Source organism: Zonotrichia albicollis, chromosome 17 (assembly GCF_047830755.1).
Source record: "Zonotrichia albicollis isolate bZonAlb1 chromosome 17, bZonAlb1.hap1, whole genome shotgun sequence".
Lineage (NCBI taxonomy): Eukaryota > Metazoa > Chordata > Aves > Passeriformes > Passerellidae > Zonotrichia > Zonotrichia albicollis.
Window position 1 is genome coordinate 10,006,621 of NC_133835.1, and position 17,965 is coordinate 10,024,585.

At 46.7% G+C, this 17,965-nt stretch overlaps 1 protein-coding gene across 1 annotated transcript in view; it reads right to left on the reverse strand.

Moving 5' to 3' along the window:
• Positions 1 to 17,965, reverse strand: part of COL20A1 (collagen type XX alpha 1 chain) — a 54,796-nt gene that overhangs the window by 22,411 nt on the left and 14,420 nt on the right. Inside the window, exons 10-21 of the mRNA XM_014268475.3 lie at positions 17,153 to 17,317; positions 15,732 to 15,904; positions 15,025 to 15,154; positions 14,154 to 14,299; positions 12,433 to 12,556; positions 11,369 to 11,508; positions 10,631 to 10,760; positions 9,969 to 10,111; positions 8,777 to 8,909; positions 2,984 to 3,126; positions 2,310 to 2,439; positions 1,617 to 1,673 (exon numbers count right to left, since the gene is read on the reverse strand). Coding sequence (XP_014123950.2) covers positions 1,617 to 1,673; positions 2,310 to 2,439; positions 2,984 to 3,126; positions 8,777 to 8,909; positions 9,969 to 10,111; positions 10,631 to 10,760; positions 11,369 to 11,508; positions 12,433 to 12,556; positions 14,154 to 14,299; positions 15,025 to 15,154; positions 15,732 to 15,904; positions 17,153 to 17,317 — 1,614 coding nt within the window. The remainder of the gene's footprint in view (positions 1 to 1,616; positions 1,674 to 2,309; positions 2,440 to 2,983; positions 3,127 to 8,776; positions 8,910 to 9,968; positions 10,112 to 10,630; positions 10,761 to 11,368; positions 11,509 to 12,432; positions 12,557 to 14,153; positions 14,300 to 15,024; positions 15,155 to 15,731; positions 15,905 to 17,152; positions 17,318 to 17,965) is intronic.

Consider the following 17,965-nt stretch of genomic DNA (forward strand, 5'->3'; position numbering starts at 1 on the left):
ATGCTGAGCCTGACCAGCCCTTGCATGGAGGATCTTCAACCTGTACACTGCTCTTTCCCTTCTCCTTCCAGAAACCAACTTTTCTAAGTCTTAGACAAAGGTTTGGGTTGGAAGGTACCTTAAAGCTCATCCTGTTCCACCCCTTCCATGGGCTGGGGCACCTTCCACTATCCCAGGCTGCTCCAACCTGGCCTTGGACACTGTCAGAGATGGAGCAGCCACAGCTTCTCTGGGCACCCTGTGCCAGGGCCTCACCACCCTCACAGGGAAGAATTTCTTCCTGACATCTAATCCAAACCTGCTCTTTGTCAGTTTGAAGCCATCCCCCCTTTTTCTATCCCTCCATACCCTTGTGGAAAGTCCCTCTCCAGCTCTGTCAGAACTGAAGCATGGTGAATGAAAAACAAACAAAAAAGAAAGATCCCAAATCAAGCTGTAAACTTGCCCATTTTCCAGGTATCTTTCTTGTTTGGGAGTCGGTGAGCTCACTCTGACCCTTGCCCAGGCCCCAGAGTCCCTCTTGCTTCCATCCCTGGCAATTCCCCCCTCCTTCCCAGCTGGCAGCACTGGGATTGCTCTCAGCTCTTTGATCAGGCAATGCTCAGCTTGTGGGAAGCTCTCAGAGTCAGGGCAAGGATCCCTGACACTGACAGTTTCACTTCAGCTTTGAAGATTTTTCCCTATCCTTTCCAGCCTAAGATTCCTGCTGTCTTGTTATCTCCTCTGGTTTTTGTTTTTCTCCCCAAATCCCAGCCCAATGCAGTTATTCACTGTTCAATGAACATTCACTCCTGCAACACCAGATCATTTCTCTCAATAATTTGGTTATATATCAATATTGGAGCCTTTATTGTACATCCAACTGTTTTCCCAGCATTGTTACATATTGTCTCTCCTTCTTCAAAAAAAAAGGCACTTTATAAAACAGAAGGAATTTAATATTTCTTCCATTGTCTTTTCAGTTCTCATAGCCAAACAGCTATATTAAATTCTACAAGGTGACTCATCAGCCCTTTGAGAGGTTGTTTTCTGCTTGAAAGTTCACAGGACTTTTCCACTGTGATCTGAACACCTCAATAACACTTGAAAACTTAATCTGCTATGTCCTTTGTTGGCTATAAACTAATTTTTTTTACATCTAAGCTGCCTCATTCTTCAATCTTGACTTCACTCAATAAATTTTAAAACTGAAATTTTGCTTGGAATAGTTTCAAATAGGTGCCAGCAGTGCCACAATATCTGCATTGTGGTATTTACTTACTAAAAACTTTTTCTAACCCCATTAATTCAACATTTCTCACTAATCCATTTCATAGTTTGCTTTCTATCAGCTATGAGAGCATATGCTCATTAAATTTAATAAGGGACTTTACAGGGAATTTTAATTTAAAACATGTCACACTTCCCTGCACTACATTTTGGTCAAGTTGTGCAGAAATCCTCTAAAATACCATTGGTCTCTCTACTGAGCCTGGTGTTAAGAAGTTCTGTGGTGTCCTTGGGTTGTCCCCAAGGGCATCTGTCAAGAGCTGATGGACCCCTCCTGCTGCTCTGCAGAGCCCACATTGAATTAAAACCAACACCAGCAAAGCAAGGCTTTAGAGGAGGTGATTTACCCTCTGCTTTAGGTGGGATGAATCCTCGGATGGAGGGGAATTTATACAGCACTGGAGCTGGAAGAGAAAGCAACATAGAATCAGAAAACTGGAAAAGACAAACACCATCAAGTCCAACCTTTGACCAAAAACCTCCACGCTCACTCAGCCATGTCAGGAATGGCCACATCTGCTCGGTTTTTAACACTTCCAGGGAGGGTGAGTCTAATTGCTCCTTGGGGAGCATTGTCCAATGCTTAACCACGCTTTCAATGCTTAACCACTCTTTCCAAAAACCTCCACGCCCACTCAGCCACATCAGGAACGACCACATCTCCTCGGTTTTTAACACTTCCAGGGAGGGTGATCCCACCACTTCTCTGGGGAGCATTTTCCAATGCTTAACCACTCTTTTATGAAGAAATATTTCCTAGTATCTGACCTGAACCTGTACTGGCCCAACTTGAGGCCATGCCTGAGCTCTGTCGTCCAAGATTGCGATGCCAGGCTCGAAAACCAAAGAGCCGCCAGCCCTTCGCGCTCATCCCAGAATTGTCAATAACTCACAGGAGTACAGAAATTGGGGCAGGATTTTCACTTTTCAAGGCTAATATTCTATTGCTGAGCAAACCCCTGGCTTCAGGCAGCGTGTCCCAGCAGAGGTGGCAGCTGGAGGGCAGTGCAGGAGGTGCCCATTCCAGCTGAGCTCCGTACCTGTCCGGCCCGTGGTGGAGGTGCTCTCACTCTCTCCCGTGTAGTGGATGGCAGAAATGGTCACCTTGTAGGCTCGATCAGGCAGCAGGGACTGCAGGGTGACACTGCTGCTTTTGCCTGGAGCCATGATCTGCAATGGGGGAAGAAAAGATCCCAGTGATTGGGGCTGTCGTTGCAGCTCTCACTCACTGCCCAGAGTTAGGTGGGGCTGGCTCAGAGCAGCATTCCTGCTTGGTTCAGCACAGCAAGCCTGGCTGTGTGCTGCTGCTGGACTAGCAATGGCCAGAGGAAAGTCATTTTCCATATAAAGACCCCACTATTCCCCATGGAAATGCAGCAGAAGTGCCTTATAAAAGGATTATCAAGCTGTTTAAGCAGGGAATCTTTTAAAATAATTATATTTAATCTCCCTAAGCCAGAGTAGCAGTAGGTTTATCCCCCATCCCTCTGCCTCCAAGAATTCCCTCCCCAGTTCAGTGAGCAGAGAAAGCTGTGCTATAAGTGGCTTTGATGGAGAAAAATATCTTAATTACAGAAGAGTCTCAGAGTTCTGTTTACAAAGCAACACATCAGCAAGAAGAGATTTGGTTGTGAGCCCTGATATCCTAAACCTGACTGGAGTGAGCAGAGTTCATCTGGTCATGTTGTCCCCGCCCAAGGAGCTGGACACTCACAGTTTGCTGGGCAGCAGCATCAGAAACAGGGCTGTAGGTGATTTTGTAGTGCTGGACTCGGCCATCAGGAGGGGTCCAGTGCACCTGGAGGCTGCTGGGGGTCTCAGAGCTGATGAAGAGGTTGGTGGGTGGGCTCCGGGAATCTGTGACAGGGATGGAAGGTGAGCAGCACAAAGAGCAGGGAGAATTCTCTGTAAATGGGGCCAGCAGTGTTTGCTTCCAGGCCCTTTTCTGAACGCCTCAGTGTCGCAGACATCTTTTATGAAAAATCCTTTCTTTAAGATTTTTCCTCCTGAGAAGCTGAGAGGCCTCAGAAATGAAATGTAAACAATGGTTATCTGCTGCTGTGGAATGCAACAGGTGCATCTGTGATTGGTCTCATGTGGTTGTTTCTAATTAATGGCCAATCACAGTCAGCTGGCTCGGACACAGAGCCGAGACACAAATCTTTGTTATCATTCTTTGCTATTCTGTTCTTAGCTAGCCTTCTGATGAAACCTTTTCTTCTATTCTTGTAGTATAGTTTTAATGTAATATATATCATAAAATAATAAATCAAGCCTTCGGAAACACGGAGTCAGATCCTTGTCTCTTCCCTCATCCAAGAACCCCTGTGAATACGGTCACACCTCAGTGCTCTGCTGTGCAGGTCAACAAAACTCAGGGCAGCCACAAGCACCCAGGAAAGAGGGAAAAATAATTCTGGAGGGATGAGGATTGCCCAGTTACAGCATACCATTACTCAAACATTCAGCAAATCCAAGCCTAGGACATGGGGAAAATTCTTGCAAAGGTGAAAGAGTCCTGGAAGCACAAGGCAAAGAGACCCATTTTACACATCCTGAACAAACACCAAGGCTGCTTGAAATGGAACTGAATTTCATAAAGCTGGACAAACAGCTTTACTGGCAATTAAACCTGGATCACACATCAGAGTTAATCCATCATAATTTCTAATATTTTTCAGCTTTTTCTGTTTTAAAATTACTCTTTTTAAAAAAATCCCAGAGCACCCAGCACACCAGAGTTCTGTCTAGAGCTTCTGATATCATCATCATCATCAACACCCACATCCCTGGATTGGGTCACACAGGGTGCCTGAGCTATCCCCTCTTCTCTGGCCCTGTCCTAGGATGGCTGGATGGGTTCCAAACAGGTGATGGGCTGAGCCAGACAACCAGAAAGGAGTTTGCCAGAGACCATAGCTGAGCAATTTTTAATTACATAAATGCATTTCTTTCCCTGGGGTCCTGCTGTGCAGCAAACTGGATCTGACGACAGAGGCTCTTGTGCTGGAGGGATTTCTCTGAGCAGAGGTTGAGGGAAGAAGGGAAAGGCAGAGTGGGCTAAATCAGGTCAAAAAGAGGCTCAAGAACATGGGGTTGTCTGCTCCTGGGGCATTTCCAAGCATAAAATCATGTGTCTGGTCCTTGAACTCATGCTGGTGTGAAGACACAGAAGTTCTGGACAAAAAAATTAAGAATTTATTCAGAAGACACTAAAAATGATGGGTGAGCCCTAAAGACAGTCAAAGAAACACACTAAGGTGATGAGGTTTTTATTCTGCACTTTTCCTGTAAGGATGTTCTGCCCACCCAGCAAAGCCTGGGGTGACCTTAAAGCACAGGTTGAGTGAAGATCATTTCCATCTTCATTGATCCTCCTTCTCTTTTGTTTAGGAAATAAGCTTAATTTAACTGAGGCTGAACTGAGATTGCAGCAGCTGAATCAGGCTGGAGGTGTTGCTGTGCACCACCACGAGGTAAAGCAGAGAAGAAAACAAGATTAAAGTCACTTCAGCAGCACTTTTATCAGTCAGTGATGCATCCTTGCTGCCTGCACTGGCGATTTCCTTCACCTGAGGTCAGGGGAGACAGCTGAAGTGAACTTTAAAGGGCAACTTAGGGCAAGTCTTTAGAGTCAGGTTTATTCTGGAAAGCCCTCAGGCCTGGCAGGGTTTGATGGCCTGGATCTGACAGACAGGGGACAGGACATCTCCTGAAGCTGCCCTGGAGGATGGAAGCATCCCTGCCTGCATCTGTCCTTTGTTTGCCTCCTCACCCTCTGCTCCTCCACAGGAGCAATCCCTGCGTGCTCTCAGGTCTAACCAGCACCACAGGCACACAAATATTCAAATAAGAATAAAACCCTGGGCTCCACTCACTCCAAATGCTCACCTGCAATAATTACTACACATTAACTACAAGCCATGTGTTTTCCTGCCATGGGTTGAAGCTTCATCCCCACATTTTTATTTTATTTCTTTTATTTGCCATGCACACTCTATCAGGAGCAGTGTATCCTCAGTGGGGAGGTGGATAAAGAGATTTCCCCACAGCTTAGCTGGAGGAGCAGGGCACACAAGCACTTTGTGAAACACTTCAGCAGCATCTCCCATACAAACTGCCCTCTCCTTGTCCTTCAGGACCATCAAGGGGCTCTTTTCTTTTGCTCAAGTTCTTTTTCCCCAGCCCGGATGAAAGAACTCTCCCTCAGTACAAAAGAAGGTGCTTGTCTGATGCTCAGCAGGACCAAAGCCACCCCTTCCAGCATTTTCCATTCAGCAGCACCTCCATGTCCCAGCAAATTCCTGCAGGAAAGCATCCTCTGCACTCCCTGTGCTTGCTGGGAGGGTTTGTGTTTGAAGCACCACTAAAGATGTTTATTAGTGTGACAAGTGATCACTGTGAAAGCCTTTGGTCAAGGATAAGGACTTTGCTACACTTGCCAATTTATAAAACAGACTGAAAGGAGAGCTCAGCTCAGATGAGAATTCAGTCTAAATATAACAGAGGAAAAAAGAAACATCAGAACTGTTGGTAAGAGGCGCATTTTGACAATTTTGTTGTCTGTGAGAAATACATCAGCATGCTTTTGTTTCTGCTCTGCCTCTTGAAGGTCTGCAGGGAAAAGTTTGCTAACTGGGTTACTGAAAAATAATCCCAAACTTTTTTATTTCCTGTAGTCAAAACAAAGAATTTTAAAAAATCCAATATCTCCAAGACAAGAAGGAGCTTGTACCACATCGATGTCTCCAAATTTTCTTTTCCAGCTAAAGCTACTCACTTATTTCAAGTTCATAAAATGACAAATCTCAAACCATAACTTTGAAAAGACCTCTTCTCCTATCAGAAAGATGAGTGACCTCATCCCAATCCTTCCAAATGTCACATCACACTGATGGTTGTTGGTTTTTATAGGAGGATGAGGTTTCTGGTGACCTTTATCTTGTGAGGGATTGGTGTCTTCAGGGTCCCATGAATGTAACACATCTGGTCTCAAAATGGGTGTTTCAGGTGAGACAAGAGGTATTATGGCCCTGAATAAAATGAACTTGGTGTTTTTCCCTCACCCCAGGGGCAGAGCTCGATTCCATTTCACAAAGCCATAGGCAAGGAGCATTGCTCTGACCTGGCAATTTTTTCCCTTGACCTTCAAAGAAGAAAGTATTTCAGGGAGAGGATCTTGTGTTACCAGTTCCTGCTGAGTTTCACTTCAGTCCTTGTCCTTAAACTTCAGCATTTCTTGGAAATTCTACCAAGACATTTTTAAGAAAAACTTCATGACTTGACCTATCCTTACATAAAGGGATGTTGCCAAGAGAGGAAAAGAGAAAAGCAATGATGAAAGCAAAAGAAAGCATTTCCTCTCTCCCTCCCACAACCTCCTTTAGCACACACTTTAGGTATTGTTCAGCACAACCTGATCAATGCTGCTCACCATCTAGCAACCCAAAGTCTGCCCTCCTGAGGAGATCCAGAGAGCTTTCATCACTGATTCAGCCCTCAGAATTCCATTTTATAATGAAAATTAAGAGGGAAAGGGCTCAAAAATCAGATCAGGAGGTCTGGGTTTTCAGATAACACCAGAGATTTTCATTCTGTGTCTGAATCAGTTGTTATCCGCCAGCCCTGATGGAGATTAACACCACTGGACATCCTGGCCAGGCACAGTATAGGGTGGGAGCTTCTGCTTGAAACATTAAATATCTGAAATATAACCATATCCCAGGAGATCCCAGAGTCCTGCCTAGGGCCACATCTTCCAGACATTCATTGCTCAAGCCTTCAGCAATTTTCTGGCATCTCCAAGTTCCCCCTGCCCTGCCCCAGAGCAGCCCTGGAAATCACCAGCCACCCCTTCTGTGCCACTTCTTACTTTAAATACTAGAAAAGAATTAGCACCAAAACATTGATTTCACCTGCAAATACTGGCTGGGAGGAGTGTGGCAGTGTCCTGACTGCTTCTGCAAAGGGAGCAGCAGCTCCCAGGCACTGGACCCTGTGCTGGCTGCACACCTGGCTGTCACAGACATGTTTTATGAAAAATCCTGTCCTTAGGATTTTTCCTCCTGAGAAGCTGAGAGGCCTCAGAAATGAAATGTAAACAATGGTTATCTGCTGCTGTGGAATTCAACAGGTGCATCTGTGATTGGTCTCATGTGGTTGTTTGTAATCAATGGCCAATCACAGCCCAGCTGGCTCGGACAGAGAGCTGAGCCACAAACCTTTGTTATCATTCTTTCCTATTCTATTCTTAGTTAACCTTCTGATGAAATCCTTTCTTCTATTCTTTTAGTATGGTTTTAATGTCATATATATCACAAAATAATAAATCAGCCTTCTGAAACATGGAGTCAGATCCTTGTCTCCACCTTTATCCAAGAACCCTGTGAACACGGTCACACCTGGCTTTCTGGAGAATTCTATTTTCTTCATGCAGAAGGCAGAGCCTGACAATTCCCAAGGCTCCTGCACAAGGACAGCAGCTGACAAGCAGAAATCAAATTGCTTTCCCTGCCCTGCTGGGGTGCCAGCAGCAGCAGCAAGGACTGGCTTGTGCAAATGTGCCCAGAAGGGCACTGCCATGTGTCATTGTGCTGGGCTGAGAGAGCTCCTCTGACACTTCATAATTCATCGCTTAAAACGTAGTAATTAATTTTCCTACAGCCTCCAAACAGCTCTAATTGTCCTCTTGTCATCATATATCAGTAGGATGCTTGCTTTTCTTTTTTTCTTTGCCAGTATGGAGCTCCAAGGTACTTGTCTGAGGTCATTTCCTATAAAAATGGTTTTATTATTTATTATTAATAAAACCTGAGCTTCTTATTCTAAGATTACCACTTACTTCAAGCTTCATCAGCTCAACATCAGCCTAAATGAGTTTATTCTGCAGAGTAGGATGAGATCTGAGAGGAGAGGGAGGACTGCTGGTGTTGAAGTGTTCCATTCATTTCAAACAAAGCCATTTTACAGGCAATATTAATTACCAGGACCTGTGGGAGTGCCACTTTTTAACCTCATATCCTGCCTGTACAAAGCCAGATTTAGACAATGCTTCCAAGGCAGAGTGTGCCTGCAGGATTGCTTCCCAAATCTGTAAATGCCCTCAGTGAGGAACAGCACAGCAATGACAGAGCTCAGGAGATCCTCACCCTCCCCACAGGCAATATTTTATTAACAAGAACCATTCCTTAGGCAGCACAGGGACACGTTCAGCTGGACACCCTTAGAATTTCTATCCATGCACTACACTGAGGCAGAGAGGGATGAAATGTGCTCCCCATGGAACAAATGCAGGGATTATCAGTGTGATGGGATTGTCCAGCCTCTTCTCAGGACAGACTGAGAACATTTTCACACAGAAGCCTAAATAACCATCTCTAGCTTTATTCAGACATTTGGGTGTGTATTTTCAGAGCTGGAGGTGACCAGTCTGAGCTGCAGGAGTGTGCTGGGTTGTGAGGGGTCCCCTGCCCTGTCTGTCACCCCTGGGCTGTGGATGGTCACTTACTGGTCCTGTGGTGGACGGACACAGTGTCACTCCGAGCTCCATCTTTGTAGTAGGCCCAGATGGATATTTTGTAGTCAGTGTTCTTCTGCAGGCCGGGCAGGACGGCTGTGGCCACATTTCCAGCCAGGGAGAGCTGCACAAGGACAGAGAGGACAGGGGTCAGCCCCACTGCCAGGCCTGCCCAGGCTGCTCCATGGCCCCAGGTGCCTGGATCACAGCTTGTCCCTGGGCACAAATGAGTTAGCACTGGGCTCTAGGGCCAAAGTTTGGGGTTGCACACATGTCAGCAAAGGCAAAATAATGCAGACCAGATGCTTGTGCATGGCAGCTCAGTGATGACCAGCAGCTCCTGCAGCACCACAGCACAGAGCTCTGACACAAGGCAGAGAGCAGAGAGTCCCTCTGCTGAGTTTCCAGCTTCTAGGGGAGCTGGGGACATAAACCCCAGAATCCCCCTCTTCCAGCCCAAATAGAAATTATTTGGTCTCACTCATTGCAGGAGAGACTTGGGTATTAAGCCTAAGTTTAAACTGCTGTTTGACATCATACTGAAAATAGGGGCTTCAGATGGAAGAGGGCACCTGGTCCATCCCTGCCACACCTGCACCAGTTCTGTCTCTGTTCATTCTCCTCTGTGTGCTCCTTACTTGGACCTCATCCTTCCCAATGAGCAGCATCCCAAAAATATCAGTGCTTCCTAGCACTGAAGAGAAGAGAAAATGCTTCACCTTCTTTGAAGCAATGCCTCCAGCTATAAATACTTGAGTGCTGTCTTTTTCTTATCCACAACATCTTGACATTGGGGACTGGTGATCCTCTGCAACCCCAGATCTTTTTCTACTGAATTGCTTCTTAGCTATTTGTTCTACATCCTGTATACCCATGGTTAATTATTCCTGCCTAAGCTTAATACTTTCTGCTTGTCCCTATTACATTTCATCCTTGAGGTTTCCCAGAACACTTCTGCAATCTTCCCAGAGCCTGCAGGACTCTGCCCTGCTGTCCCTCCTGCTTCCAGCCCTCAAGGTGACTGCTCCACTGAAAGCCAGACCCAGCAGGGATCCTGCTGAACTGTTCAATTGCTGGAGTGCATTGCCCTGAATAGTTTCACACAGCTCTCTGCCGCTCCAGCAGGTGAGCTCAGAGCCAGCCCAGCCTCCCCAGAGCTGTGTGTGGGCTCATGCCCTCATACCTCCTGAGGCTTCTCTCCACTGGCTGTGCTCCACTTGATCTGATAGACAACCACGTCCGAGGCAGCCACAGCTTCCCACTGCAGGCGGAGGCTGTTCCCAGAGAGCTCAGTGACCTTCAGGGCACGGGGAGGGGGCACCTTCACTGAGGGGAGCACAAGGAACACGAGCTGAGGAGCAGGCTCTGACAGCACCTTGTCAGAGCCAGGGTGGGGAGCAGATGGCTGGGGAGCAGAGCATCACCCAGGCAGATGTCTGAGGCCAGCCTGTCTGTCGCTTCTTCAGACCCATGTGACAGCAGCCATCAGGACAGACAGGGGTAAATTGTTTTTAGAGCCCTAATTAAGACAGGTTATCTCGTTTATGGGGAGCACAGATATCACATTGGTTTTGTAAAGGGAAGAAGGGCTCTCAAGGATGCAGAGGTTAGTGATACATCATGCTTTTCTTCACTTGCTTCTTTTCTTTGTCCCTTCCACCTCATTTTGAGCATAACACAGTTGGACACATTCCACACACAAAGAACAGCAGCCATCTGTGCTCTGTGCAAGAGTTTTGACCACAAGCTTCTGAGGCCAGTCTTCAAAACATCCAACTTCAGAGATACCCAAACCAACTTTTTCACCTCTTACTGAGACCAGAAGTATTTCTATTCCTTACTTACAGGTGGTGACATTGCCAGTAATTGGAAAGGAGTCCCCTTCATCATATGTGGATCTGACACTGATGAAGTATTGTGTGAGGGAGGACAGAGGTCTCAGGACAGTGGATGTTGCAGTGCCAGGAACTTCCACCTGCAGTGGGAGAGTTGTGTGAGTATTGTAAGAGACAGGCTGAGACACCTGGGCTTGTTCAGCCTGAAGAAAAAGAGACACTTTATTGCAGCCTTTCAGTATTTAAAGGGAGCTTATTAGAAAGATGGGAACAGACTTTTTTAGCACGGCCTGTTGTTTTAGGACAAGGGGTCCTGGCTTTAAACTAAAAGAGGTAGATTTAGATGAAGTATAAGAAAGACTTTTACAACAAAGATGGTAAAACACTGACACAGGTTACCCAGAGAGGTGATGGATGCCCCATCCCTGGAAAAATTCTAGTCCAGATTGGATGGGGATCTGAGCAACCTGATTTAGTTGAAGATGTCCCTGCCCACTGCAGGGAGGTTGGACTAGATGGATGGATGGATGGATGGATGGATGGATGTCCCTTCCAACCCAAACCACCCTGTGACTCTAGAGGTACAGCTGCAGAGAGGTCAGCACGCAGTGATAACCGCAGCAAAGCGCCCATTTCAGAGTCACAACTCTGCCAGCACTCCGGCTCTCCCTGCACCATGCTGAAGGAGAACAGGGTGTTATCCAACCCCACAGGCCTCTTTTCCTCCCCCCAGCCCTTGAGGACCCACCTGCCCAGCGTTGCCCCCTCTGCCAGAGACATAGGTGAGGTGATGGGCGCGCACAGCCGGCGCCGCTGGCTCCCAGCTCACCCGCACGGACGCGTGGCTCAGCTCCGAGAAGCTCAGGTACCTGGGGGGACTCAAGGCCACTGCAAAAACAGTTAGTGACAGCACTGCCAGCCTTCACAGGCTGCACAAGTGCCACCCACTGCCTCCTGCTGCACTTAGATGATCCCAGCTTGAACTAAGAGGCTCGTTCATTACGCAGGAAAATATTCCCTTTGTTCACTGGGATGCCTTGTGAAGGCTGACCAGAACAGAGGCTAGGCAGAGTTGAAGAATAAAGTAGGGATTTATTAGAAGGCCTCCATGGATAATGCTTGGGCAGTGCAAGAGCTCAGCCAGGGCTGCACCCAAGATGAACCAAAATGGTCACAAAATGCATGACCAGTCATAAGATCTCTCACTTTTATAAGTTCTGCTCCATTTCCATATTGGAGTTAATTGTCCAATTATAGCTTTAGCTTATGAAGTCCCATCCTTCTTGTTTTTCCCTCTTCAGTCCATTGTTTATGCTCTTGGATCTGAGATTTGGATCATTTATCCTTGGTCTCCAGCTAGAGAAGGAATTGTTTTGTCTAGCTACTCTGTGCAGAGAGCTTTCTGTTTCCTAATACGAAACTCAGATTTACACACTAAAGCAGTACAGAATCAGAAAAATATAAAAGCTAAAACCTGAGGCATCAACTACCACTCACATATCTGGGAGGCTGCAAAGGGCTGCCATAGATTTAGGTGAGAAAACAACCAGATGATCACCTTTTCCCCCCCAGACAACAAAGACTTGAAGGAGCACCTCTTTCAGGGTTCCTTTATTACCAGGGGAACACTTCTCTTTCACAGCTTACCCTGCAACTAGAGATCCCCTTGGGGACCAATATTCACTTCAGATCCAGCAGAAAAGAGGCAGAGTGTGTACAAGCCACATGCACAATATGGGAAACACCTCACTGAACACGTCTCTCCTGCTTTGAGTGTTTAATAACAGCTCAGTAAGCAGCAGCAGCACTTACAGGTGGTTTCCTGGATGCTGGCTGGATCACTGGCATCTTCCCCATACATGGCATACACTGCAACAGAGTACCCTGTGCTGGGGGACAGCCCCTCCAGCAGCACCTCGGGGTGGGTCACCTTCACCTGCCAACAGAGAGGGGGTTTAGGGTACCCTTCAGCTCTAGGGTATCTCCCAATGCATTAAAGAGAGCAGGACCTTACAGAGACACAAGAACCGTTTGGTTACAGTAAGGCAACATCTCCATTCTAGAATGGTTTTAGAACCATAGTATCACAAGCTGGAAGGGACCAAAAAAGGATCAGCAGAGTCCAAATCCTGTTCCTGAACAGGAAAACCCCAAGAACACCACCATGTGCCTGAGAGTGTTGTACAAATTCTCGTTGACCTCTGTCACCCTGGTGCTGTGACCTTGCCATGCCCACCCTCCCCCTGGGTGAGGAACCCTTTCCTGACATCCCCCCTAAACCTGCCCTGACACAGCCCCAGCTGCTCCCTCGGCTCCTGTCACACAGAGCAGAGATGGGAGCTGCCCTCCCTTCCCCTCGATGATGTCTCCCCTCATTCCCCTCCTCTCCAGCCCCTTCCCCATCTGGGCAGGTGCTCTGCAGTGCTCTGCCTCTCTGCCACCCAACCCCTGGGGATGCACAGCACCTCCTCCTAACCCTGCTCTGCAGAGCCCTGAGTCTCTCACACCAAAACGCTGCTCTGGGTTAGATCAGGAGGTATTCATGAGCTGTGATCCCGCTTTTCCCAGAGCCATAGGAAGCTGTGGCAGGAGCGCTGCCGGGCTGCTGCCATCTGCTGCCAGCACAGCACGGGCACAGCCCTGGTCCTGCTGCCCTGAGCTGCAGAAAGGGTTTGTCCCTGTCCACAGGGACATTTAGGACGCTGCACCCATTGGAGCACAGCTTATAAGAAGGTGGGAACATTTTAATGCTGGTTTTGCAGACATCCCATAGGTCAGGAGCATTGCACTCCTGCAGGGAGTAGGTCAGGTAACTTGAAATGTTTTAGTATGCTGAAATGCAAATTTGAATGTTGGTGTCTCTTCAAGTGTTCTGGATCTTATAAAAATCCCATGATTATGCTCTGGAAGCAGAGTATGAATTGTTCTAGTTTGAAAACCACCCTGTCCCTATTGCTGTGCATTCAAAGGGGGAATCTCAAACAGACAATAAATGTTCCTCCCCACTCACTTTGTTTTTTTTAAATTCATATCCTCTGTCTACAGGTACTCCAGATAAGGCATTAACATGCACAACAAAGGGTTCTTAGATGTTTCTAAGGATTTTCCATTCTTCAAGCATTGTTTTATTCATCTGCAGTGTTGTAGGTCTGTTTTCAGATGTCAGCAAAATCCACCCTAACACATTTTCAATTAACATTTAAAGAGACACACAGTAGAGATGTTTATGTACAGCCTCGAGGATGCAGTGATTACACTTGGGGCTGCAAGGATGTGAGTTCAGTTTCCAGGGCCCCAGGAGGTAGCCAGATCTCTCCCTTGACTTAATTTCCCACATGAAACCCTCAAAGTTAGAAATAATTTTGAGACAAACCATTAAAAAAGAGAATATTCTATGAAAGCTGTTCCTGGCAATAATTCTGATACATTTTTTTCTTTGACCACACACTACCAATTGCCAAAGCTTAGACCTAGCACTAGACTCAGCCGAGACAGAGAAAAAACAGTGTTATCACCATTGTCACAAACTCTACCTCTGTTGTGTAGTCCTCTGCTCCATCGGGGGCTGCAGAGCAGAGCACCAGGTAGTGTGTGGCTCCCTGGGCTGCTTCCCAGCTCAGCCTCAGGCTGTTGTGGCTCCGCTCAGAGACGCGCAGGGAGCGAGGGGAAGACAAAGGCACTAAAGGGAAAAATAAGGCACAAAGGTACCTTCAGTGAATGAGGTCTGAAACAACTCAAAACCCAGGGGACACCTGGCTTTACAACAGCTACTGCAAGCTGGTGGGCACTTACCTCATGTCTAACACAGTCTCTGTGCTACAGAGAGTTTAATTCACTTGGAGACCATGGATTTAAGATTTTTTAAAAAGCAGCACAGAGTTGCAATATATTTCTAGCAGAGTGTGCTACTGCCACTTTCTGCTTTGCAGAATGACAGAGGTGGAAAGGAGGTCTGATACAACTCAAAAGTGAATGAGGCCTGAAACAATTCAAAACCCAGGGGACACCTGGCTTTACAACAGCTACTGCAAGCTGGTGGGCACTTACCCCATGTCTAACACAGTCTCTGTGCTACAGAGAGTTTAATTCACTTGGAGACCATGGATTTAAAATTTTAAAAAAGCAGCAAAGAGTGGCAATATATTCCTAGCAGGGTGTGTTACTGCCACTTTCTGCTTTGCAGAATGACAGAGGTGGAAAGGACCCCTGTCCAACCAGCTGCTCAAAGAACAGGTTGCTCAAGGGTCTTGTCCGGTTGAGTTCTGAGCATCTCCACAGATGAGAGATGAGATGAGCTCTCTCCAAAGAGAGCTGTAGGCAGGCTGAACCTGAGCTGGAAAATACTCAAGGCAGGCTGCAGTGTGAGATGGCCAGAGCAGCATCAGCTCAGTTCTCTCTACTCACAGGTGGAGGTGACTCCTCTCAGCCCGTCGCCCGCGGCGCTGTCGTACACGGGGATCACCGACACCAGGTACTCCGTGTGCGAGGTCAGGTTGGACAGCTGCAGGGAGGACACTGCTCCCTCCAAAAGCACCTGCAAGCACAAGGCAGGGCTGTCAGGGCAGGGAGGTGCTGCTGCTCTTCAGTGGAATGCCTGAAGTGGCCGCCCCAGGCCAGTGTGGCTGCCCCATGGCAGATTTGTGCCCAAAGACATGAAAGTGCAGTTCCCTCTGTGCTTTGTGCTAGGTAAATCTCTCCAGAACAGAGAGGTGAGAGGCAGAAAAGATTGCTGTCCTCTAAGCCTGGGATTTGTGCAGACACTGAGCATAAAACTCTAGTCATGCTCTCACTGAAATCAGTGGAAAATCATCCACAACTTGGATTTGCTTTTTTAAATTATATCCATCATAGATGCATATCTTTGGAGAGATCTCTGTACCCAAGTGTCCTCTTTGAGTCAAAACATATGATTTAGGGAGGGGATAAGACTACCTAAGAGAAAAATCAACCTATTACCTCATCACATATGCACTCATTGTACATTCAATTTCATCTCTGGCTTAACTGATGTCCCACTCCCACCCTCTTTTTGTCCACCCAAGCCTACTTTAATTCCCAGCCAGCATCTGGAATCTGTGGCAGCCTCAGGTGTCCAGGGAAAGGTCTCTCACCTCTCTGGGGGTCCCACCCTTGGATGGATAATACACAACCCTGTATTTCTTTGGTGGTCTCAGAGGAGGGCTCCAGGCCAAGTGCATGCTCTTGGAGGTCACAGCAGATATTTTCAGGTCAGTTGGGCTGAGCTGGGGACCTGTGCTCACAGGGGTGTCTTTCACAGCGCTGCCTAGGAATTAAAAACACAGTTATTTTCTTATATTCACACTTCTCATGCCAAACATACTTTCCAGCTCATAAATTTGAGTGACATTTTTCAAATCAAGTTGCAGTCTCCTTCCCTATAGGCTAGAGAAACTGTTCCAGACTGCTCTGAAATAAATATTTTAAAACTGGGTGTACAGAGAACATAAATACTCCATAAAGACCAGGCTGTGTATTTTGCTGGGTGCTGCAAATAATTCTTCAACACAAGTCTGTGTTCCTCAATCACAAAAATTTGCCAAATTAACAAGCAAAAATTATTTTGGTTTCTTTTTGAAGAAGCTCATTTTACTTCAGCCTAACCTTCACCTTTGTAAAATGTCTAATTATATAAAATATAAATCAATAAGAACAAATGAATTTATTTACATGAATGTCCAGAGCATTAAAATAAAATTATGCTTGAAATTTAGATGTTCCCATTCTGCTTAGGTCAATCTTGGGGCAAAAGAGATAGAAATATGTACATGATATTTCTCCTGAGGATCTAAGCTAACATCTGGAGGGGTTCTTCATGCTTTTCATCATGCAAACTGTTCCCCAGCAAAGGAAAGAAATGGCTGCTTGATTTGAACTTGAAAATACCTTGGAGATCCAACATTCAAAGTTTAGTGGAGGAAAAAAGAAACGCATATAGGTGTTTTTTCATCTCCTCATCCTACCTCCATATTTACCCCATATTCTTTCCCCAGTATATTTTCATACTAGTTCTTCTGCTTTTTCTGCCTATTTTAGGTTGGGAGAAACTCAGAAAAGGAGATGCATACAACACATTTACCACACTATATGATAAGGAAAGAGGGAAGGAATATAATGGTAATTCCCTATAATGGCAATTGCTGTCATTAGGTGATTTTCTCCTTCAGGAGGAAGGGACATGGTGAGCAGCAGTGTGGGGGGATAGAATATAAGAAAAATAAAGATAGTGCAGAAAGTAATCTCACCCCTAAGGAGTTGCAGCTGGGCCAGTTATCATAGATTAGGAACAGGCCTGACTTTAACAGGCCACAGCTGTGACCAATGAGAAAAGGAGTAGGTTGGTTGGTTGAGAAGGGAGTTGGTTAGCTAATTTGTAAAGAAGAAAGAGTCAGTGTTCTGAGGAGTTGCCCATGAGAAACACTAAGAAGGTGTAAAACTTTTGCGATAAGGAGACAACAGCATGGAACCGCTGCAACACGACGACAACACTGCAGGAAGGGAGGCCTCACTTCACCTGCGGATTCCTTGTGGCTCCTCTCCTTGATCCTGGTGCACAGGACCCGTGTGAGCTTGCCCACCAGGGAGCTGAGCAGGGGGAAGTCCAGCACGTTGTAGACGGTGAGCTCCAGCGGCTCCGAGGCCACCTGCCGCAGCTCCGCCTCGTCCGCGTTCTTCACCCCTGCCAACAGAGAACCAGGCACTCAGCAGGAGTTAATATTAAGCAATGAGTGTAAACTTGACTTAGCCATAGCAAATCTAGGGTTGGTAAATCCTGTGCCAGACACCGTGGTCATACAGGAGACCCAAATTAACCTCCTAACGGTGTAAAGAGTGGTCACATGTTATCCAAGTAGCTAAGATTAAAAAGCAACTGAGCTGTCACAAGCCCAAGATGCCAATGAGGCCTCCCCATCAAAGAAGATCTTAGAACAACGATTAATTGAACTCCATGAAAGCCAGGGCCCAAACTGGGATTAGATACCCCACTATGTCTGGCCCCAAATCTTGATGCTTACCCCTACTAAAGCATCCGCCCAAGAACTACGAGCACCAACGCTTAAAACTCTAAGGACTTGGCAGTGCCCCAAACCCACCTAGAGGAGCCTGTTCTGTAATCAATGATCCACGATATACCTGACCATTCCTTGCTAAAACAGCCTACATACCACCAGCCCACATCTCCGGATAGCCCAACAGTGAGCGCAATAGCCCCACCACGCTAATAGGACAGGTCAAGGTATAGCCTATGGAATGGAAGCAATGGGCTACATTTTCTAAGTTAGAGCATAACAGCAAAGGGGTATGAAACAACCCCTGGAAGGCGGAT